This window comes from Leptopilina boulardi, unplaced genomic scaffold (assembly GCF_019393585.1).
Source record: "Leptopilina boulardi isolate dan_hultmark-lab unplaced genomic scaffold, ZJU_Lbou_2.1 LbouV2_354, whole genome shotgun sequence".
Taxonomy (NCBI): domain Eukaryota; kingdom Metazoa; phylum Arthropoda; class Insecta; order Hymenoptera; family Figitidae; genus Leptopilina; species Leptopilina boulardi.
Genome location: NW_026137923.1, coordinates 236,781 through 261,230, shown reverse-complemented (window position 1 = coordinate 261,230; position 24,450 = coordinate 236,781). Strand labels below are relative to the sequence as shown.

General features: G+C 24.2%; 1 protein-coding gene across 4 annotated transcripts in view; it reads left to right on the top strand.

Moving 5' to 3' along the window:
- LOC127286437 (small conductance calcium-activated potassium channel protein) overlaps positions 1 to 16,690 on the top strand; it is a 253,614-nt gene extending 236,924 nt beyond the window's left edge. For all 4 annotated transcript variants that reach the window (XM_051312864.1, XM_051312867.1, XM_051312865.1 and 1 more), the window contains 6 exons: positions 2,065 to 2,200; positions 9,338 to 9,448; positions 9,771 to 9,898; positions 12,574 to 12,643; positions 13,316 to 13,565; positions 15,936 to 16,690. In XM_051312864.1, coding sequence (XP_051168821.1) covers positions 2,065 to 2,200; positions 9,338 to 9,448; positions 9,771 to 9,898; positions 12,574 to 12,643; positions 13,316 to 13,565; positions 15,936 to 16,261 — 1,021 coding nt within the window. In that variant the 3' untranslated portion in view covers positions 16,262 to 16,690. The remainder of the gene's footprint in view (positions 1 to 2,064; positions 2,201 to 9,337; positions 9,449 to 9,770; positions 9,899 to 12,573; positions 12,644 to 13,315; positions 13,566 to 15,935) is intronic.
- Positions 16,691 to 24,450: the final 7,760 nt, after the last annotated feature.

The window sequence follows — 24,450 nt, the reverse complement described above, 5'->3', positions numbered from 1 at the left end:
AAATTCATTATAGATAAATTAAAATCCATTAACTTTTGTCATAGTTATACGGATTTGAAAATGACAATGTTACCCTTAACGTCAAAACTTCAACCCCCTTTACTTTCTACAAATATTTTTTTAATGAGTTTATATTTTAGGGATTTATTACTATCATATAGGACAACAATTTACCAAAGTATGAAGCCAATCCCAGAACATTGACTTTTTGGGCTGGGGCGATTGAAAAAGAATCTCTCATATAAATTTTATTATTATATATTTAATTTTAAAATGTTTAGGGAACTATATGTGTAACTTCTAACGGTTTACAATTATTTTAAGAGAACTACAGATGGGTGATTCTCTCAAAAAGGACAAATTACGCTTTTAAGATATTTTGTTAAAAAATATGAAAATTAATTGAAATTATTTAAAATTCTGTCAGCCATACGTTAGGATTTAACAATTTTCAATCGGACCACTAAAAAAAATTTTAAAAAAAGGTAAAATAACTGAAATATTGAATAAGAACTGATGTTACGGAATGGAGTTTTAACACTAGTTTTCATTCAATAATTCAGTTGTTTGCCATTTTTTTGAAATTTTCTTTAGTGATCCCATAAAAATTTGTTGAATTTTATCGTATGGCTGGGAGAATGTTTATTAATTGAAATTAATGTTATTATTTTTTAACAAAAACCTCGTCCAAAAATTGTGCACAAATAATTTGTTCTTTTTGAGAGAATCACCCATATACATAAAGAAAAGAATTTTTCTTTTATTGTCATTTTGATTTTCTTGTTTAAAAACCAAAAGGCGTGACATTCTTATAAAAAGGAACAAGTAGATATATAGAAAGACTTTTATATTCTACTAAAAACAGCGAGAGGAATCTCTTTATATTTCCTCGTAAAGTGACGAAACAGAGACAATTTTCCCTTACAACAGAATAAACTTTATCTGCGAGTCTTCTCCTTATTATACTGCTATTTAACGAGAATTATTTATATACTATATAAAACGCAAAATTACTTCGATTATCAGACTGTAAAATAATTAACGTAATTATGCTACATTAAAAATATTTGCAATTTTACAATTAACAATTACAAATAATAATTATTAAATGCGAGTTAATAAAGTTTAATTTGAAAATGAAGAAAAATTATATATTTATTTCTTTTATAGGAATTAACTATTTTTCAAATAGTTAATAAAATCAAAGCAATTACACATTTTTTTTCATATTTTATTTGTTTTTAAGTTTAATAAAGGGTATTTTTTGTAAACCCGTATAATAAAATAAATAAATGCATAAATAAAAAAAATAAATTTTTATTCAATACACGTGTCTGTTATGTACAGTAGTAAAGGTCAATTTGAATATACACGTGCGTGTAATTCAGTGGAATAAGCAGCGCTTTTCTCAGACCAATATAGAGAGAAATTTATTTAATATGCTATTTTACAAATATTACAAAGAATTTTATAATTTTTTCCCTACACACCCAGTGAAATGATATACTTATATCTCAGAGGCAAATAAATATTTATTTGTTTTAAATAAAAATTTTTTATATTTAAGGCAAATAAAATGATATTATTTATGTGCTCTAAGACAAATAAATTTTTAATTATCTCAATTAATTTAAAAAATAAAAAATTTCTCATTGTATACATATTATAATTGAATGTACTAAAAATATGAATAATTTTTGTATTTGAAACAAATACCATTTAATTAACTAAAATGATAATTATTTAATACAAATAAATATTTATTTGATAATAGTTAAGTAACCGATTATTTAAATTAAATAATTTTTTTTTCAATGTATTAATGTTTACCTTTTTAATTTCAATTTTATTTAAAATAAAATGTTTTTTTTATAAAATCTTTATGTTATGAAAAAAAAAGTAAAAGTATATATAGAATATATATTTTATATTTGAAATAAGAATCTAATTAACGTTGCGCTCTTAAAAATAAACCGCTTGATCGATAAAATATATTGTATAAGGCGCACATCGATAAAAGGGCAAATTTCATAAAACTAAATAATCGATTTGCAACATGTGCAGGTTTCACGATGAAGAACACGCGAACCTGCTTAATGCAATGTGGCTCATCGCGATCACATTCTTGAGTGTCGGTTTTGGTGACATCGTACCAAACACGTACTGCGGAAGAGGCATTGCAGTTTCTACGGGAATAATGGTAAGATAGTTAATCGATATTACAAAATCTCTCTCTTATTATTATATAATAATATTCCTTCAAAAAATGATTTTTTCATAAATTCACGATCAACAATTTATACAACAAAAATTTGTGAACAAAAAATTAATTATTATTTTTCGAGTGAAACAAATTTTTTTTTTATTTTCAATTATTGATCATAAACGTTGTGAATTTAATAAAAAAATAAAAACTATTTCTCTTTCAATAATTTTACGACGAAACATTGAAATTTTCAAATAATAATAATTGGCTTTCACATATTTTTTCTAAACCTCATTTCTTCATTTGATAAAACAAAGGAAATATGTGACGCGCCCTTATGAAAAGGGACCTAAATTACCTGAATTAAAAGTTCCTTTTTATTTAAATAAAATCAAAATCAGTTTTCTTTGATAATTTTTGAACGTAGAACTTGAAATAATTTTTTTTCATTTCAATATTTTCAGAAAAATTAAAAAAAAAAAAAAAAAAATTGGACAAATATAAAGAAAATTAAAAAGAAATTTTTTCCTTTTTACAGAATTATCATCTTTTGTATATCGTGTGAAAATCATTGCGATAATAAACTAATGACGTGTTAAATAATATACACTCACTTTATACTGATATTATAAGTTAATTTTACAGTTATTATCCGCGACATATTATTTTGAACCCGCAGCAAGAACATTATATGTAATTAATTATTTTGTGGAGAGTACATACTCGGGGTACATTATAATGCCGTACATTACATATACGCGGACCACGTGACTAAACCCAAAATCAATAGTTCATGTCGCATTGTCAACAAATCCTCTGTTATACATGTTACAATAATTAATTTGCATACGAAATTATTCTACATTTGAAAATATAAATTCCGTTTACATTCCGTTCATATATATTTATGTATACTGACACAAATTAACTCTAAATTCAATTTCTAATTATATCTGTTTATCATCTGTTTTATCGATATTGATTGATAATACACTCACTGAGAAAAAAAATTTAGTGTTTGCAACAAAATTGTTTGGTTAGGCAATTTTGGTTCTTGTAACCAAATTTTGGTTGGCTAAAACAAAGTCGTAGAGTTATCTCAACCAAACATTTGGTTAGGTCAACAAAATTATTTGGTTGAACATTTTTAAATTCCAACCAAAATTCGGTTACGACAACAAAATAATTTGGTTAACACAACAAAATAGTTTGATCTAAAAAACCAAATGATCGTTTGTTGTCCTAACCAAAATTTGGTTGCGACAACCAAATAATTTGATTCGCTCTCAACTTGTAGCTTAAGAGGACAGTTAGTTTAAATCTCTCACAAGGATGGGTAGTCGAGTGGTCAGAGCTCCCCACTCGCAGTTTAAAAACAGAGGTTCGATCCCAGGCGGAGATGAGATTTTTCAAAGTCCACAAATATTTCAATTGGATAAATATAAAATCAATGTTAAATTGATAATAAATAAATAACAAAATAAATAAAAAAAATAAAAAGAAAAGAAATAAGGTAGAATAAAATTTTTAATTTTACAAAAAAACTGTTTGTTTGATCAACCAAACATTTTTGTTGACCTAATAAAAAAAATTTGGTTGAGTTAACCAAACATTTTTGTTATGCCAACAAAAAACACTCAACCAAATTATTTGGTTGACTCAAACAAATAGTTTGGTTGCTTAAATACCAACAAAATTTTTTTGTTGGCCCAACCAAATTTTGGTTGCTCTGACATTTTTCTTGCTGATACAATTTTAGTGAAAAATTTAAATAATTTAAAATTATGAAATTTAATAAAATGCAAAATAAGAGAGAGAAAATAAAAAAAAATGTAGGGTCAACTGGGGTAAATCCGAACGCTTTTAGTAAGTTTCAACAATAACATAAGTTTTTTCTTTAAAAAAAAAATACTTCCGGTATTCTGGTGCATGAAGTTGTTACTTTACTTCCATAGAACAATTTTATGGGGTAGTAAAAATTTTTGATAAATTACAATCGCAGCAAACTTAGCGTTCGTATTTACCTCGATACTTTGCAACTTTCCTAAAATATGGGGGTAAATACGAACGCCACTGTATTTCAGAAAAATCTTAGGGAAAATAAATTTAAAGTATTGCAATTGTTAAACTTATATAAAGACTCAAAAAAATACGATAATAAACCTATTATGTAATAATGCATCATATATAAATACAAAAATCAAACAGGTTAAAAATTAAAATGCATTACACAATTAAAACCTTCAATAACTTTATCAAATCATAACGGATTTTTGCAAAACTTGCTACACAAAGTATTTTGGAGTGATTGAATGTAAATACAAAAATAAAAGTCAAATTTTTTAAATTCAAAATGGCGTACTTTCCTAAAACTTATTTTTAAAAATGATCAAATTTGCTAACCCTGAAACCCCCCGAGTAACAATTTTCGAGGGAATCCAATGAATTTTTTAATTCTCGTCCGCCATTTTGAATTTTGAAAAACTGACTTCAAATTGGTAATTAGCGACCCCAAAAACCGTAGAATACCAAATTTTATTAAGATCCTGAAAAACTTTTTTCAACAAACCATTTGGCAAAAAAATTGAAACACTCCTTCGAGAGAACAGAGATTAAGTTTCTGCTTATTAATTACTAACGAGGATACGTATAGAAAGAAAAACTTTTTTCTATGTACTTTTATAATGTTAAAATAATAGTGTAATCAAATAAAAACAATTTTGTGTGGCTTTGATGTAAAAAAAAATTATTAAAAATACCGTTCGGATTTACCCCAGTTTTCCAATTTTCTTGGGTAAATACGAACGGTCTGATATTATTAATAAAATTTTACAGAAGGCAAAAATCAAATATAGTTTCTGTTCTAGTATTCATAACAAACAATTATAAATAATAAAATGAATTTTTAGCTTCTTTTTCTTCAAATACGAGACAAAATACTGAAAGAGTGTCATCTTTGATTTTCAATCTTTTTTGCAATACTTGTTATCTTTGTTTATGCTGTTGCTAATTAACAAACAAAAAATGGGATAATACTTAGAATCTCTTCAAGAGGATCTGAGGTAAAAATTCTCATATCGAACTTATTTTTAAAAATTTTAATTAAGCTGAAATAATTAGCGTTCGGATTTACCCCCCGTTCGGATTTACCCCGACTGACCCTATTCAGAAAAAACTAAAACTAAGTTATTTGAAAATTTCCAATGAATTTAATTTCTTTTTTTTTAGAGACAGATTTTCTCAAAAGGATCACCTAAAATTTTCAAAAAGTAATTAATTTTTAATTTTACATCGTTTTTTTTTACTTCTATACTGCAATCAAAATAAGTGCGTCTGAAAATAATAGACAAAAAAATAATTTTTGTTAAAATTATAAACAATTAAAATTTTTAGCTGTTTTAAGATCATGTGATTGTTGTGTAATATATGACACATGACAATCAATCGTTAAACTATTTTTGAGTTCTTCACAAAATTTTAGCTCAAAATCTATCAAATATTTTTCAAGAAAATCTGCGGAGAATATTTACATGCGAAATCACATAACCTTAACTAAAAAAGAAATTTTCTCGATATCCAATTCAAAACAAAAAAAACAGTATATTTTTCTCGTCATGTAATTCTGATCCTTTACTAATTTGAATAATTTCATTAACTTAACGTTTATTAATTTATTTAAGAAATTCAAAATTTTATAACTATAAAATTCATTAGTTTGAACCACTTTACTCGTGTTATTTTGACAAAGAGAAAATGAAAATTTTTAATTAACCATGAATCAAGATATTGCATGTAAAATTTTACTAACGCATAAAGAACAAAATAATGCGAAATTTTAATTTCTCAAGTGAAAAATTACTCTCGTGGTTATATATATCTGTTTTAATTTTCCAAATGTTGTTTTACTGTGTATATATAAATAAATTAGAATTGTCGACAAATTTTTTTTTTTTTTTTTGGGCGCATGATTATCCCATTAAAATCATTAGTGAGAATTTTCATTTTCAACAATTTTATTAGATATAATTATTTTTTAGACGAATTTTCATTTTTCGAATTAACATTTGTCAGAATTTCTTTTTTAAAGAATTTTTAATTAACAGAATTTTTAGGCACCGAATTTTTATTTGGTAGCATTCATAAAACGCCGAATTTTTCTTTGTCCGAAATTGCAAATGGCCGAACAAACAATCGACAAAAAAGATTTCGGCGCGATTTTTAAAGTCCACCAATCAAAAGTTGTCAAGAAAATTGTGATTGGTGGATTTTCAATTTCGGACAAATAAAACTTCGTCGTTTTAAGAATGCTACCAAATAAAAATTCGGTGCCTAAAAATTCTGTTAATTAAAAATTCTTTTAAAAAAAAAATTCTGACAAATGTTAATTCGAAAATTGAAAATTCGTCTAAAAAATAATTATATCTAATAAAATTGTTGAAAATGAAAATTCTCACTAATAATTTTTATGGGATAATCATGCGCCCCTTTTTTTTGAATTGATATTATTTTTTATCAAGTTTATTTGAAGGAAAAATGAATTTAATTAATTTGAAATTTATCTATGATATAACATATGTATATATATATAGTGTTGGTACTTTAATGATTTCGTATCGTACCGCACATGTCCTTATATATATATTACATAATACTCTGTCTCTTGTATTTGTCCCACATTTATGCATGGTGAATTTAACCAGTAAGCTCTTGAGAGTATTATAAAACCAATCTTTTGCGTCCCTTGTCACTTAAAAAGCAGCTTCACTCATGCAAAAGATTAGAATATTTTCTTTAGACAAAATTACGTTCACCTCTGTTTTTACTTTTTACAAATTGTATTTTTCTTTTTACTGCGTCAATATTATTAAAAGGTGTGAAAAGTATTTTTATTTTTCTATATTTTTTTATAATTGAATACATTTTTTCATTACATCTACATATTTTATTGTCGATATTCATTTTATTGTTGTGTTATTTACATTTAATATTTAAATATATTTAAAAATTTTGTTTGTGACAAATTTTGTGGGATTTAATTTAAATAATTTTTTTTAGATGTTATAATGTCTACAGGTACACATGGAAATAAGTTTAATATTAAAAAATTGAGGATTTTTCTATTTTTTTGAATTTCTGATCTTTTTAATCCCCACAGGATTTTTTTTTTTTTTTTTTGAGAAATTTTTGTCCGTTCTTCGCGAACGTCTACAGTAAACTAAAACCTCATTTTCTCAATAACTCTCTCTTTCTCTTTATCGGAAGTTCGGAACTTATCTGAAAACCGCTTCTTTGGAAAGTTAATACTAACTTTAGGGACTCTTAGGATTTTTACGCCAAAAGAAACTCAAGACTTTCATTTCATCAAAAAAAAAAAAAAAAGGAAAAAAAAAACTTTCCAGTAACTGAACTATCAACGTGTTTTCTCTAAAAAAATAAGAAAAACTTTCACAGTAAATTTTTCATGTATTTTATTAATTAAAAAAAAAATATTCTCTTTTGTCAATAACTAAAATTTAGTCTAAACTAATTTTACCATTTTTTGCAAAATTATTATTTTAATTAAATTGCAATTATTACCTATTAAAATAAAATTTAATCATTTTAATTAAATTTTAAATTAGTTAATTAAACTAAATTTAATTAATATTTTTTTTTTATTTTTTATTACATAAAAAAATTAAATTTAAATTCAACTTTATTTAATGTTTAATTATAATAAGGAATGTAAAAATTTAACAGAAATTTGAAACTTTTTTTTTTTTGTCGTCACTTTTTAAATAGAATATAAAAGCTTTCAAGCAGTTCACAATGAATAATCCTTTCAGAAGAAGGTTACGAAATACTTTTTGTTTCTTTCAAAAAAGAACAATGTTTCTATAGGTCTGGTCGATGCAATCAATCATAGACATTACATCGCCCAGTAAACAGGCTGCAATTTAAAGAAGTCAAGGTTTTTTATCGTTGTCCTTTCTCAGAATGAATAATCGTCTCTATTTTTCTTCATATCGTATATATTTCTAGTTCAATACTTCAAACAATATTTTTATAGAAAAAAATCCGATAATTTTTAGATAATATTTAAAAAAATTTTTTCTAATCAATCTTATTGGTTATGATTCTAAATAAAATTTTAATTAGCTTATCAAAAATTTTGTTGACTTAGCTCAAAAAAAAAAAAAAAAAAAAAAAAAAAAAAAAAAAAAAAAAAAAGAAAAAGTAACTTTATTGGAGGTAACTAAACTTTAATTGAATTACCAAAATATTTTGGTTGAAACAACTAAAATTTTTTTTTTTTTTTTTTGAACAATTAAATAGAATATTAAATAGAATATATTTTTTTCTCAGTGTAGCAAAAGGACAATTTTATCCTTTAAATTAAAAAAAAATTGTTTTGAAAGCTTGTCTCAATTTTTTATGGATAAATATATATATATATTTAGTTAAAAAACAAAAAGAAAACAGTAATCGAATCAAAAAAGGAAAAAATTTCCAAGCAAATTGTCCTTTTAATGTATATTTTGAAAAGTTATATATGAGTGCCAAGTCTGGTCACTTTATATCAGTTTCAAATTGGCCTTGGCCTCATCTCCTTCAAATTTATCTCTAAAACTTCATTTGAATTGTCGAATATAATTAGATATTGTTGGAAATTAAAAAAGTTTTATTACAAATTAAATTAAATATTGCATATAAAAATAATTCAATAATTATTGACTATATTATATAATTATTTTAAAAAATTGTAAATTAAATTATTCAAAACAAAAATTGTACTAAATATAAAATTTTGATGTTAATTATTATATTTTATTCCAGTATTAAATATTCTTAAGTAAATATTGAAAAAATAATTTTAATTTAAAAAATTTAATTTATAAACAAAAAATATTTATTATTAATTTTTATGAGTATTTTAAAACGTTTAAAATATATAAATTTTTTTTTTGTCTTTGCTGCACGAAATGAAATTTTTTATTTTTTCTTCATACTGGTTGTTTGTAATATTTTCCTCATAATCAGCGAGGCAGAAAGGAAATTTAATTTCAACTGTTAAGACTAAAACGTCACGTTAGTTATGTTAATAAGAGCAAAAAAAAAAAAAAATTATTACAAAGGTAATTATTCTTTCAGGGAGCTGGGTGCACAGCGTTACTTGTGGCAGTCGTTTCAAGAAAACTAGAATTAACGAGGGCAGAGAAGCACGTTCATAATTTTATGATGGACACACAATTAACGAAAAGAGTAAGTATAATAAGTTTTCTATTCAATCGTAAATACAGAAAAATTGCATTATTTTAAATCAGAGAAAAAAAAATGTACGTCTTTTACAATTGTTATTCATTGTTCATTAATTTTTTTCTCATTTAGAAAAGTCCTATTGATAAGTTTTGTATAATTTTAAATTCTTAAATATTTAAAATAAATTATATGTTTTTAGCATAAATTTACAAATTAATTAATTAATAATAATTAATTAATTTGCTGAATATAATAAAATTTGCAATAAATACTGATAATTTTTCACGATAAATAACATTTTTGGTATTTTTCTTATTTTTTACAGTTAAAAAATGCAGCAGCAAACGTACTGAGAGAAACGTGGCTTATCTACAAACATACTCGTTTAGTAAAACGTGTGAATCCAAGTCGTGTACGAACACACCAACGAAAATTTCTTTTAGCTATTTACTCGTAAGTAAAATTATTTATAACCATTACAATTAATCAAGTTTATAATTAGTTTTGACATTTTTTTTCTGTTTTTATAAAAATTTCTCGTTTTAAACCTTTGAAGTTCATTTTTTTTCATAAAAATAAGAAAATATTTTTTTCTTCTTAATTAAAAAATATTTGATTAAAGGAAAGAAAAAAATATCAATTTAAAAAAAAAGAATAAAATATTTGACTTTTAACATTTTTTTTCTCAAAAATTACTTTACTTTTTTATTTTATATTTTGTTTTTTTTATAAGTTTTTATTATTATTTTTTTTTTTAATAAAGTAATTGGAAAGTAAATGCTAAACTAAAAAATAGTAAAAAAAAAAAATAAATAACAGCTTACGGATAAATTTTTCATTTATAATTTTTATATTTCTGATTGAAATTATCGCGTTTAATCTACTATGATGATTGGATTCGTTTAATTTGAATAATCTTAATCGATTAAAAAATTTTCCCCTCAATAAAAATATTTTATAATTTATTTCTGGCAATAATTAAATTACTCTCACCAAAATATTTATATAGGTCTGAAATTCAAATAAAAATTTTATGTATGTACGATTCAACTTTTATCAAATAAATCTGAAATTAATTGTAAATCTTAGTTGAAATAATAATTAATGATGATGTTACTTTTAGTCGCAAAGAAAAAGCTTTTTATTTTTAGCTTATATATATATATATAAGAAAACAAGATTAATTTATCGATTCCAACTATATAACAATTCTTCGGTTTTCAACTGAAACGTGTTAGTAATAAAGAGATAAAAATCATACTGCAGTACAATAAATTTGGTGTGGACACACAGGGCACTGAAAGGAAAAAGACACACAAAATCCTTCTCTTTATATATACCTACATTCACTTATCCGCTGTCTGACCATTCGTGATTTATTCTACTGCATGCCATTTAGTTTCAAATTCTTCAATCCACACATTTTTACTTGCGTGATCTTATATTTAAAAGCAAATAGCGAATCATTATTTTTTCATTCAATCTTCGCAAAATATACAGGAGAAGTAAAAAATTAAAAATTTTTAAATAAATTTTATACTGACTTTTTGATTATATAAAAAACATTAAAATTAAATAATCCCAACCAAATAGAAATTAAATTTGTATAATGAGAAACAAAATGTAAAATCGAACTATTTATAAATTAATATAATCCATTTAATGCAAAAAAAAAAAAATCGAAACAAAAATAAAATAATGTCTATATTGAATTAATACGATATATAAAAATATATATATATATATAGAATAAATCGCAATATTTCCTCTTTTAACGAGCGACGCAAACTATTGAGTTTTCTGAGCGCTCAAAGAAATAATCTCGCAAAAAGGCTCTCGAAAAAAGAATACACTGGCCAAGCAATCAGGTAAGATTGGATTACAAGAAAGACTTCTTCATGTGTCCGATAAAAAGTTGAATGCTTGGAAAATGTATTTCTTCAAAAAAATAAAATAAAAAAAAAACCCCAGAGGAGATAAAAAAATTAAATTGTGCTTGAATGAAGTCCCTCGATCTCAATTTGCCTTGTAGCCAGAAATTAAGAGGCAAATTGAATAAGCTGGAAAACTAAACGAGCCCTTTTATATCTAAAACATTTGAATTTCTCATTGTCTTTCACATTTTTTTTTTTTTTTTTTTTTTGGCAAAGTTCCGACAATCAAATCTTAAACCAATTATTAATATTGTCTCATTAAATAAAATTCTCTCAATTTTTTTTTTTTTTAATTTGACAGTCAGCATATTTTTTTAAACAATTATTTTGGTAATAACACTTTATTTCATTATTTATTTATTAAGTATTTATTTTTTAATTATTATATTATATTTATATTTTTAATATATATTAATGAGAAGAAATTTCATAATTATTTCCTCTTTCTTCTATACTTGATTCTCGCTCTATGAGCTTCTTTTGCCATTTCCGATTTGTTTTCTCTTTCCTACTCTCTCACTTTCTCTTTGCCTCATTCACGATCCACGAACCATTTATCACTTCTCGATATATAAAAAAAAAGTGGGGAATATTAAAGGGCGTTCCAGCAGGTGCTGGTGTTTTACTTCCTCTGACGATAATTAAATTTCCCAAGGGAACATTATGTCGACAAGAGGCTCTAACACGTTTCCCAAAATCGCATTTGTGGGATCGGAATCAATCATTTAATTAATTTTCAAATTATTTCATAATTAATTTCTATTTACTTTTCCCTCGGGTCCATTTCTCTTTTTTTCTGAGTTTCAGGAATTTATTAATAAATCTCTCTCTCTCTCTCTCTCTCTCTCTCTCTCTCTCTCTCTGAATATATACTACTCTCACTAGATATTAAAACTATTTTTATCAATAATAAAATAGGAATGGTAAAAATTATTTTGATATTTATAATTAACTGAATATAATTTTTTATTAAGAGCTAAAAAGAGTTTTTCTAAACTCGTTTATTTGTAGAAAAAAAATATAATTCAATAACTATATTATATTTGAAAATTATATTTTATATTTACATTAAATTATTTGAAATCAAAATTATAAAAATACATAAATAATGATTTTATATTTGAAGAACATTAGAAAACTAATTTTATTAATATAGTGGGACAATTATGAAATTGATCATTTCTATTGTTTTAGGCTCAGGAAAGTAAAAATGGACCAGCGAAAATTAATGGATAATGCCAACACTGTAACCGATATGGCCAAGGTAAGAATTATCAAACTGCCATACGGAATTTCAAAGCAAAACGAGGATTTGTCGGTTAACGCTTTTGCACAATAGGACCCACACAAAGGCTTTGTAATTTTCACGAAAATTGAATGACAAATTTCACGTAATATATGCATTGAGAGTTACATTTTAACTATATATTAAAATTAAATTAAAAACAGAATATTTTTATTATTTATATTTTTCTAATATATATTTTTTATAGATTTCATACAAAAATAAAATTTTTTTTTTACTATTTTAATTTTTATTATTTTTATAATATACCAGTTTGTTGTTTTTATGTAGAAATATTCATATTTTTTTCTCATAAATTCTAATAATTCTAATTTAAATAATAATTCTCATTCTTTTTTTTTTTGGAAAATGACTAAATTAATGAAATAATTTTTTTTGCAAAATATTTTTAAAACAGCGTTTTAATGTAAAGGTACCACTGTATTTGAAAAAATATTTTCTATTTGCTTAAAAAATATTATTAAAATATTCTTTTTTATTTTATATCCAAATAGTTTTATGTTACCATAAATACTAGAGTTTAATTTTTGTACGTGCGGTTTTATTGTAAACAATTTCACTAGGAATTAATTTCTAAATTAATTAAGTCACAAATTTATAACTTAATATATTGTCTGTATATATGTGCAGGTACAAAATAATGTACACGAGTTAGTCTCCGACATGAGTACGCGTCAAACTACACTCGAGGAACGTTTAGTCAACCTCGAGGAGAAATTGACTGAGCTGCAGGAACAGGTGGAATTGCTACCGGAAGCGCTCACACGATGTTTAGCACAACACACTGAACGATTGGAACAAAGACGAAATTTTCTACATCCGGATACAGCTGTGGCTCTTATTACACCGGGTAGTGGTGGTGGTACCGTCAATAATTTAGGTAAATTCATTATATTCAAATTTATTTATCATAATAAATTTAATTAATTTATTATTATAATAATTCAATTTCTTTTTTTTTTTAAATATTCTATTACTATAAAATTTTAATATATATTAGTATTCGTTAATTTTTTTTTAAGTTGTCATATACTTTGTACTTTTGTTTGACCCTCTTTTATAATCTTTGTGCTTTTCACATATATTTTTCTACTTTTATCTCGGTTTTATTTCTTCGAATTTTTTTTTTTTTTTTTCATTATATTTATTTTTATATGGTTCCACATAAATTATGTTTTGCTACAAATAAATAGAAGAAGAAAAAAAGCAACCATAAAATAAAGCCACTCGCGACTTTTATTTGCATCACAGTTTTCTATATATGAAAAGCAAAGCGTTATATAAATATAAGCAATGAACATGGCTCGCTAAGTGAAACATATTTTTTTCAATTTTTTATTTTTCACCTTTTTATATACAGAAGCCAAAGAAATGAGCTTCGCATCTGCATTGAAATATTATGGTAAAGCTTTTGGAACTTATAATGTAAAAATCGGCGTAAAAGTTGTACGAGTTAAAAAATTATTGCTTTGAAAGAAAAAATCTCTTTTTTTTTTTTGAAAAACTTGGACATATTTCTCATATAGAGCTTTGACTTGAAACTTTGTTCAAAGTATATATATATATATGTGTGTAGGGGAATAAAAAGAAAGAAAGAAATACTTCGAACTTGTTTGTGTAAATCCGCACAAGTCTTTTTTCAAAGGTATACACCGCACATCGCGAAGGGAGAGAGTTTTATGTTGAGATTGTCAGACGGCATCTTCTTTTCCCCGCAAACTCTAGTTCTTTATATTTTTTCTTTGCGAGATTTACTTTCAAAACTTTTAATCGTCGCGCTGCTTCAATCTACTTTTTCCACGACTTGAGAAAACTGCCACTTTCAGCATCTCCTCCAACGACTTTTAATTTGTTTACCTTATAAAAAATAAACTTATTACTCAAACTTCTTTAGCGTGATATTGTAAACTTTAAATATTTACTTCTCTTTCCATGAAGAAATTAACTGATTTACTTTTATTATACATAAAAATTTATTTCTACACGATTTTCTTATTTTCATTTGCATTATTTTCATAATTTTATATCGTGATTTAGAGATATTGTGCAGGTAATGAGAAAACTCGAGATTAAATAATAAGAATTGCATTTATAAAATTTTATCGATAAGCTATGATAATTTTGATTGATAAAATCAGATACGAATTGTGTGTCCCAATTTCTAATCATTTTAAGGATATGGGTTCCAATATTTTTCGAGGTCTATTGAGTTTTGCTCACAGTTTGGAAACAATTATTATTATAAATTTTCCAAATCTGATTTTATATTATTACGAACTAATCAAAGCTTAATTAGTTAATAAAATAAAATGAGCTTAAAATTTAAATTGTAATTAAAAAATTCATTATTTTTGTCTATCATTAATAATGAATTAATTTAATTTAATAATCGCCTTTCTTTGTTGAAACTAAATTTTAATGAATTTTATTTAATTATCATAATCAACAAATTATTATTGAATTTGTTTTTAAATTAAATTTATTATACGAATTTTATTTGTAAAAAAAAAAATCGCACATTATATACTATTAAGAAAAAAAAAAGTCTGGTGTGATAAATGAGGTTGCTGTCAGTGAAATTAGAATTTCATTGAAGCGGATAAGAAGCATTTTTCTTACAACCTCATTTCCTTGGCTTTGACAATACCTGACTTTATCTGATGAATAAAGAAAGGGTATATGCTTAAATAGATTAGAAAGCCTGTAGTCAAATACTCGTATATTTTCCATCGTGATTACTGTTATCTGCTCAATTAAATTTATCTATATCTATAACTATATATATATATATACATATCACCAAGTGTAACCCGTTAGGACATTGAAATCGAATATTTCACGATTGGAAATCGAATGCGCAATGTACATCGAGTGTAAAACTATTTTCCGCTTGTTCAGTTGAAATTTTGATGGATGTCAAACTAAACGAATGTGAATTTTATCTCGCGGCCAATATTATCGAATATTTACTATATTTTCAATCGCGAAATCATCATTTTTCAATATAATAAATCAAATTTTAAATTTAATTAATTTTTTTTCGACACTCATTTTTATTTTTTTTTTTTTTTAATTAAATTCTTGTGAATACAAGTTTGTTTTGTTAAAAAAAAAATTTGTTAATTAAAATTTTCTTTGAAATGTTTTCATAAAATAATTAATTTTTTTTTTTTTTTTAAATGTAAAAAGGTAGAAAATTTTAGTTTTATTTTTTAATTTTCTGATCAAGAGACTTTTTTCTGGTTCATAGGTATTGGGATGTCAGGAAGTATCGCATCGTCCCATCATCCATTGACGAGTCTTTCGAATTCGCCTCTACTGCCACATTCGAGAAGTGTACCAAATGCACCAAGTGCAGTATCGCTTCATCCGTGGCCAGCGAGTCCGGTACTGCCTCCGGTATCCAGTCGAACTCCACATCTCGTGCCGGAAACTGGAACCGGAAGACATTACAGCATCCCAGCGTACACAACACCAACGACAACACAAACTCAATCGGCCACGAGGCTCGCTTTTTCACAAACAGGCATGGGAGGTCTTGGGAACAGTCAAGGCTCGGACACATCGCGTAGCTGAGCCACAAGTTTGCAGCCGCAGCATTCATATTAAAAAAAAAAAAAAAAAAACCAGGGCCTTCTCATCGGTCGTACTAACAATTATTTCTATACCGTTCTTACGTCATCTTAAAATCGTCGAATTACGCTTCATCAAAAAAAAAAACACATTCTTCATTATTTTTCATATAAATATAATATATAATCGAAGCCGCGTTCAAGTGCAAAACGTTGCAGCCTTATTCATTCATCGTCGATATAAATATTCAATCTTCAACCACAACAAATCCTTGGGACCAGGACTGGACATTTATTCGAATTTATAGATACAAGGATCATTTTATTTTATTAAAAAAAATTTTTTTTTAGAAATCATCTTCTTCTTTGTTATCTGTTGTATATTTATGTAAATGACTTGTAAAGAGATTAAAAATATATTTATTAGACAGTTTTTGGGATTAAGGTTAATTTTATAGCAATGGTTTTTCGTGTTGATAAAAGTTTCTTTGATTTTTTTTTAATATAAAAATTGAAAAATTCTATATTTTAATTAATACAAATCGTAAAAAAATTGGGAAATTTAATTTTTCTTTACAAATAAAAAGCTTTCTGAGAGAATGTAAAATTGCCTTTGAAAACTAATATATGAAAAAATATCATTTGTTTGATAAATTGTTAATTAAAAAATAAAAACAAATGAAAATTCTCTATTCTTTTTGTTTTATTTGAATATAGCATTTAAATAAAAAAATATTCTATTGATATTATTTCATCGAAAAAACGTTGAACAATTAAAAAAATTTCATTCTTGTTATTTAAAATTTATTTATTCTGAATCTATAGTTAGTAAATTCTCTGATAACAAACAAAAATGTTTGAAAAAATATTTTTCAAAGAAATTTTTATCGTAGTATTGCACTGAAATTTTATTTGCACATTTAAACCAAAAAAAAGGAATTTTATTTAAAAAATCTCATTTAAATAATTGATTCCAGAAAATATTCTGAATAAGTGTCCATCCTCGTTTGGAACTTCAATATTCATATGAAATAAAAAAAATAGTTCTTTTTTCCGTACACTATTAAATATTGATAAATAATAATAATAATAAGCTATTAGAATGAGCTTCAAATTATATTGATTAGTGATTATTAAAATTGAATTACTAAATTTCAATTAAAAAATAAATTAAATTATCCGTGACAATATTTGTTGAAAGTTAATGTTAGTAATTTAAAAATTTCTTAATTTTTCTAAAAAACATTTTATTTTCTATTTTTTTAAATATAAATTAATATTTATGTTCTCATTTACTTCTGGATCAATAATACATAAACTTTTTACTCATTTTTCTTGGTTTATTATTATTATTCTTTATAAACCAATAGTAATGAACAAATTATTTTCGATATTCAAATCATTTCATAAAATCCAGAATAAAATTCCAACATTAACTTTTAGCAAAAACTGCTTGAGGATGATTAATTTTAAATTCGGAAAAGTTAACTTTAAAATTGAAAAAGTCATACTAAAAAAAGTGGGGGAGAAAAAATTAAAATTCAAAAGTAAAAATTAATGTGATTTTAAGAAGAAGTCAAAAATCGTTGAATTATCATTCAATGGATGATAATAAGTTTATCGACACATCTTTTGATATATAATAAGGATTGTTAGGGATTTACGGAGATCCACGTACAACGTTTCGGATTTCAACGCATCAGAAAAATACGGACTCGAAAGTATAATAATTCGGTTTTCAAATCAAATGCGTTTTATTACACATTTTCAATTCATTAAAATTTCAATATAAGCTTGGAGAAAATTTTTCCAAGTTATATGCGAAAAGCTTTGCCGTCAAAGAAATCTGAGTTCAGATATATATTTATCGAAATCGTTTGACGTCGAATCTGTTTTTTTTTCCTCTAATATATTCCACAAAGAATTTCCTTCTAAACCGAATTTACTCTCGAGTCCCGTTACCTTCATTATTACCAATTCTATTTGCAATTTATCAAAAGTTCATTTTCTCCAATGGACTCTGACAAAAAAAAGACAATTGCATTTTATTTCATTTTAGAATTCTCAATTCTAAAATTTCAATAATTATTTTATTTGAAACCATTTATTTTATTTCTAATTTTTTATTTTAAATCTGAATATTTACTTCTAATTGACGTTAAAATTTTTTTTATACATCTATTGTAATTTACATGAAACATTATATTTAAAAAAAAGAGTATTAAATTTAAAGCAATTATCTCTCTTTTGTAATGGAAAAAAATGATTTTTTAATAAATTGACAAAAATAAGTTTATTAAAAAAAAAAAAAAAAAAGTCAAATGCCAAAAGATTTTTTAACGCACTTGTCGTCCTGTTGATGCAACGAATAGAAAAAAAAGAAAGTACTGTTCTCATATATAATACATAATTATGTAGTTAACGTCTAGAATTAAAAATCCGCAGGCGAAAGAGACAACAAAAAAAAAATCCCATGATTGAAAAAGAAAATTTATTGAATTATTTAAGTGCGTGTGAAAATAATTTTAATGAAGTATTCGACGGTCTAATCGTATCGGGTCCAATCACTCTTCAAATTTATGTAAATTTTCATCGAAAGCTCATTTTACAGAAAATGGGGTTCTTTGGAAAAATAAAAAAAAAAAAAAAAGAGAGAGAGAGAGAGAGAGAAAGAAGTCAGAACGGAACAGAAATTAAAATGTGGGTACGCACAGATTCTTCCATTTGCTGCGAGCTGCTCCCTTACCCGTCTTGCGTGCCTGAAACTTTTTCTTAAATAATTAATAACTACGAATATTTGACACGAACTTATCTCGTTTCTTGTATTCCTAATGAAAATATAATCTTCGTCAGGCGCGAATGTAGCATTGCCTCATTTCCAATATACTCCCAAATTACTCTCAAAGAAGCTTTCAATATCCGAAAAAGAATTTTTCCAAAATTTCTTGTTTTTATTTAATAATTGTTTTAATAATTAATAATAAATAAATAAATAAATTTCTTTATAAAATTTTGCTAAAAAGCACTGAATAAAAAATGCTTACAAAGTAAAATTTTTTTTTTTTCATATAGCAAGTTATAAAAATATGCCCGCGATCAAAATGCCTCGTTGAAATTGAAAAGCTTGTTTGAGAGTTACGAAACTTAAAAAAAAAAAAAAAAAGTTGGAAAGTTAAGGAAGCAGAGTGCAAAGTGATCTTACTGCTTTAACGTCCGTAGGTTATAGGAAATTGCTTTAGTGTAAGTATACATGGGGCACGGATGTGAAAAAGGATACGTTTCCACTAAAAAAAGCAAAAGAAAGGAGAAATGCATTTGTCTACAAAATATAACACTGAAATCAAAAATTATAAAAATGAAGAAATAATAATTAATCGCATATTAGTAACTAATGGTAGATCTATTAATATAAAAAGACATTTTTTCATTGGCTTATAATATATATTTACATACAATTAGCAATTTTTCACAATATTTAAACAACAAAATTTAGCGATATGCTTACTAAAAAAAAATAGTCTTTTTAGATCATGTCTTTCACAAAGATCTCACATCAAGTGTTGTAAAAAAAAAATAATAATAATTTAGTGAAAACGTAACCCCGACTAAATGGTCGAATGTCTCGAGAAAAACGAATTACAAAAAAAAAATTTCAAGAAAAAAAAAATTGAAAGAAAAGAAATAACAAAAAACACAGAAAAGCTTAATAATCGCCTCCATGGAAAAGTTGGGACCTGGTTCGTTCTTGTCCGTAATTTTTCGAAAACATTGTTTCGCGAGAAATTCAAAACGTCGCGCGAAACGGGACCAAAAAAAAAGACACAATCGTCGTACATTTCTCTCTCAACTCCCACCAAAAAAAAAAAAAAAAAACACATTTGACACGACGAATAACGCGATATTTTTATATGGAAATTTCTTGAAAGTGCATTATAGTGCCAGGAGGATATTATGCAAAAAAAAAAAAAAAAAAAAAAAAAAAAAAAAACAGGAGTCTCGACATTGAAGAATATCTTAAATTTTTATCTAAATTAATTTAGATAAAAATAATTATTAGTCGATTACAATTAGTATCAACCTTCCAAAAAAAAAAAAATATTTTTATTGCATATTTATTGTTTTCAATAATAATTATTAATTAATTTTCTACCATAGTAGGTAAATTGTTATATATTTTTATTATCATTATTACAACACCTAATAATTTAATAAATAGGTAATAAAAAATTTTGTTACATGAGCATTTAATTTAATATTCGCTCTTGATTTTGTTTTTTTTTTTACAGCAATTAAATTTCACTTTTCGAGAAGCCCAGAGGTGAAAAGAAATACGAGAGGCACACAAAAATTTAGTCTTTAATATGAGAGAAAAAAAAAAGAAAACTTAAGGTTGAACTAGAAAAATTAACTATCTTCCTAAAATAGAAAATAGTGATTTAAATTCTACCTAAATTTTAGCTTAGATTATTTTGAAAAATCAACATCATCATACAAAGTCGTAGTCTTATTAAAAAAAAAAAAAAAAAAAAAAAAAAAACACGTTCTCACAATATTATATAATATGATTTATAAACGATTGGAGATAGACAGAAAGAGAGAGAGAGAGTGTTGTAACTAAAGAATACTTCAAAAAGCGGAAGTCGTTGTTTTTACCTATATGGCGAGTGTATAAAAAAAATGTGTAAAAAAATTAAAATTAATAATTTAAATAAATAAATAAAATTAATAATATAACTTTAGCAAATACAAAAAACGATAAAACGATTTTAATCGAAAAAACGGAATTTCAAAAAAAAGTTTATACAAAAACATTACGGTTATTACGACTATATATATACATATAAATACATAATATATTTATTTATGATTATTGTTGTTGTTATGACTATTATCATTATTATGATTATTAATATTATTATTATTATTGTATATTATACACATAGTATTATAAATATAGCGACATAGGAATTTTCGTAGATACTTGACAAAAGTTTAACACTCTAAAGAGGTACTTTATTAAGAACTTTACTATGACATTATCAAGTAACTACCGCCATACTAGTTGTTATATAAAATGACCAAAAAAAGTTACCGATTATTCATATACAACAATAAGAAAAAAAAAGAAAAAAAGAAAAACTTAGGTGATATAGAAAAGCGCGAATAATAATTGACAAAGCACTTTTACATGAGTTTTTCATTGAAAGTATATATATATATGTATATGTATATGTACACATGTATAAAAAAAAATCAGTGCAGCGTCTTCTCAATATACTCAAAAATACATCTCGTAATAATTTATTATTATTTATTATTATTTATTATTATCATAATTATTTATTAAAGACGCGATAATAACGACCGATTTTTTATACGATCTTTAATATGAATTCGCACAATACTCTCTTAAAAGTATATAACTTATATAAAAAAATATATATATGTTTCCCTCGCTTATGGACGCTATACCAATATTGATTGACCGAGTTTGATCCAATCCAATTTATTTGCATAAATTATTATTTCATCGAACTACTTCAAACGTTCTTATTTTAGAAATTTATTATTTATTTTTAAATTTGAAAAATAATGATTACGAGAAATTAAAAAAAAAAAAAAAATTATGTCTATTGATATTTACCTATTTACAATTAACAAATAAATAGATAAATATTATAATTTTTTTTTTAGAATTTATTAAAAAAAAATTTAATCTGTTGTTTTTCATATCATTTTTGTTGAAAAAATAATTGCAAAATGTATTCAATTTTACTGAATTTCAGAGATTATTATTTTCTATATTTGAAAAATGATAAATTCATAAAATTATAATGTTACTGCAATTGAAATTGAATAATGTAAAAATTTTTAATATATTAAATACGAAAGAAAAATAATAAATACGAAACTTTTATAAAAACTTTTAAATGTAGATCAAAAAGCAAATTTTTTTTACGTTAATCATTTAACTTCACAAAAACGTATATAAAAAATTTTTAGAAACAGTTTCATGCATTTTTACATATTATATAAAGTTGATTCAAAAAACGAAAAATTGGTTTTCCCAACATTATATATATTTATTTAAAAAAGAAAAACTTTTCACAAGGAAAACTAGAAACGATTTTTTAAAACAAAAAAAAATCATTTAAAAATATCTCCAGTACTATTTACAATTTTTAATCTACCAAAAGCTTACAAAAAAAAATTCGATTTATTAATACAATATTTTAATATAAAGGAACGCATGAAAATAAAAACTAGTTTAACAAAATTAGTTTTAAATATAATTCAAACTAATTTTAAAAGCAAGTTTCCATTTTATTAGTTTTAATTAGTTTTATAGTTTATTCATACACTCTTGGCTCTAAATTGACTTTCATTGATTAAAATAAATTTTTTAATAATAAAAATCAAAATATCCTATATAATTATTATTTTAGTTTTATTATAAAAAAAAATCTAAGAATTCATAATGTAGAATATTTTTCTTGAAAAAATATTTTCAAAAAATAAAGTCATGTAAAATCAATAATGCTATATTTTAAAGTTCAAACAGGAATTGACAGTCAGCCTTTGTCGATCAATATTACAATTGGCGCACAAATAGAAAAGAAAATTGCAAAAAAAAAATCGACTTTCTTTCTACTTTCTATAATTCATGCCGATTAATTATAACAATGAAAATTCTAAAAAAAAAAAAGGAGAAAAAAAATTCGAACATTTAAACTTTTCAAGGAATTTTATTAAAATTTTCCATTAAAAAATTTAGATCTATTTATATTAATTAATTTAAATAAAATTCTCTGAAAAAAATAAAGTTTCTTATTTTCTTTCACTTTTTTTTCGTATACAAATTAAATTTTCAGAATTTTTTCTTGCATGTAAATTTTGAAAATATTATGCAAATAAAAAAAATATCTTTCTATATAATTTTCGATCATATTTCTTATATAATATGCAAAAAGTGCATACACCAATAACTATATAATTAATTATAATTAGGGATTTAAAGACAGGAATTTCGTTGTTCGCTGCGTGTGTGCGATAATTTTAACCAAATAAATATTGAATTAAAAACGAGGATTATAATCGTCATTACATACTGTTATAGTTACACTGCCCGTCAAATCTCTTTTTCCTCTAAAAATGAAATTTATCGTTTTATCATCATTGTTATCGATTGGAAAATTTTTTAATAAACACTTGCGAAACATTGAAAAAGTTGTCTCATAAATGAATAAAAATATCGTTAATATTTATAAATATATAAATAAATTATAGAAAAATTTGATTTGAGTGAAAAAATATTATTTTTTCACTGAAATCAAAACATTTTGCATCGAAACAAAAAAAATAAAATAATAATTAAATCTTAAAGCGACTTTTAAGACAATTTTTCCAGTGACTAGATTGTATAGAAAATATATACATCTAAATATACTTATAATCGTAATTAATAAATTTAATTTAATTAAATAAAAAAAAGTCAAGAGGAAAGAAAAACAATATTGAAGTAGAGAAAAAAGTTTTGCGTTAGAAATGCAAAAAAAAAAAAAATATTTTCTACTACTATAAATAGAAAAAAGTGTAGAAAGATATAAATTCTACAAAAAAAATAAAATGAACTATTAATTACGAGTGTAAATATAATTAGAAATAGATAATTAATTCACTTTTCTATTATTTTGTAAATGTAGCCTTCACCCTGTAAAAAGTCTGTAAATTTCTGAGTTAAATTATTATATAAAATATATTGTAAAATTGGAATCTTTTATTTTGTAAGTAAATATCTCAAAAAAGAGATATTTGACTGGAAGTGTATAGATTCGCTGTGTGTATAAAAATAGTGATGTTATCTATGAAGGCAGATTGTATTTAATTTTCTACGTTTCTGTAAAGTGAGGAGGTAAAAAAAAAAGAAAAATAATGACTATGTATAGAATAAAAACAAAAAGCAGAAGGTGAGTGTATGTTCTTTACAGAGTTCTCGAGAGTTCGTTAGTGTGTGAAAAATTATTAAAAAAAAAAAAAAAAATTAAAAAAAATAAAAATGACGATGATAATGTTTGTTATCAGAAAAAGAAAAAACTTTTTTTTAGAGAAGAGTCGAGCCATAAATATTAAGCATTAAATGCGCAATGCATTAGGACCAGATTTTTTTTTCATATACATATTATATAGCCTTCG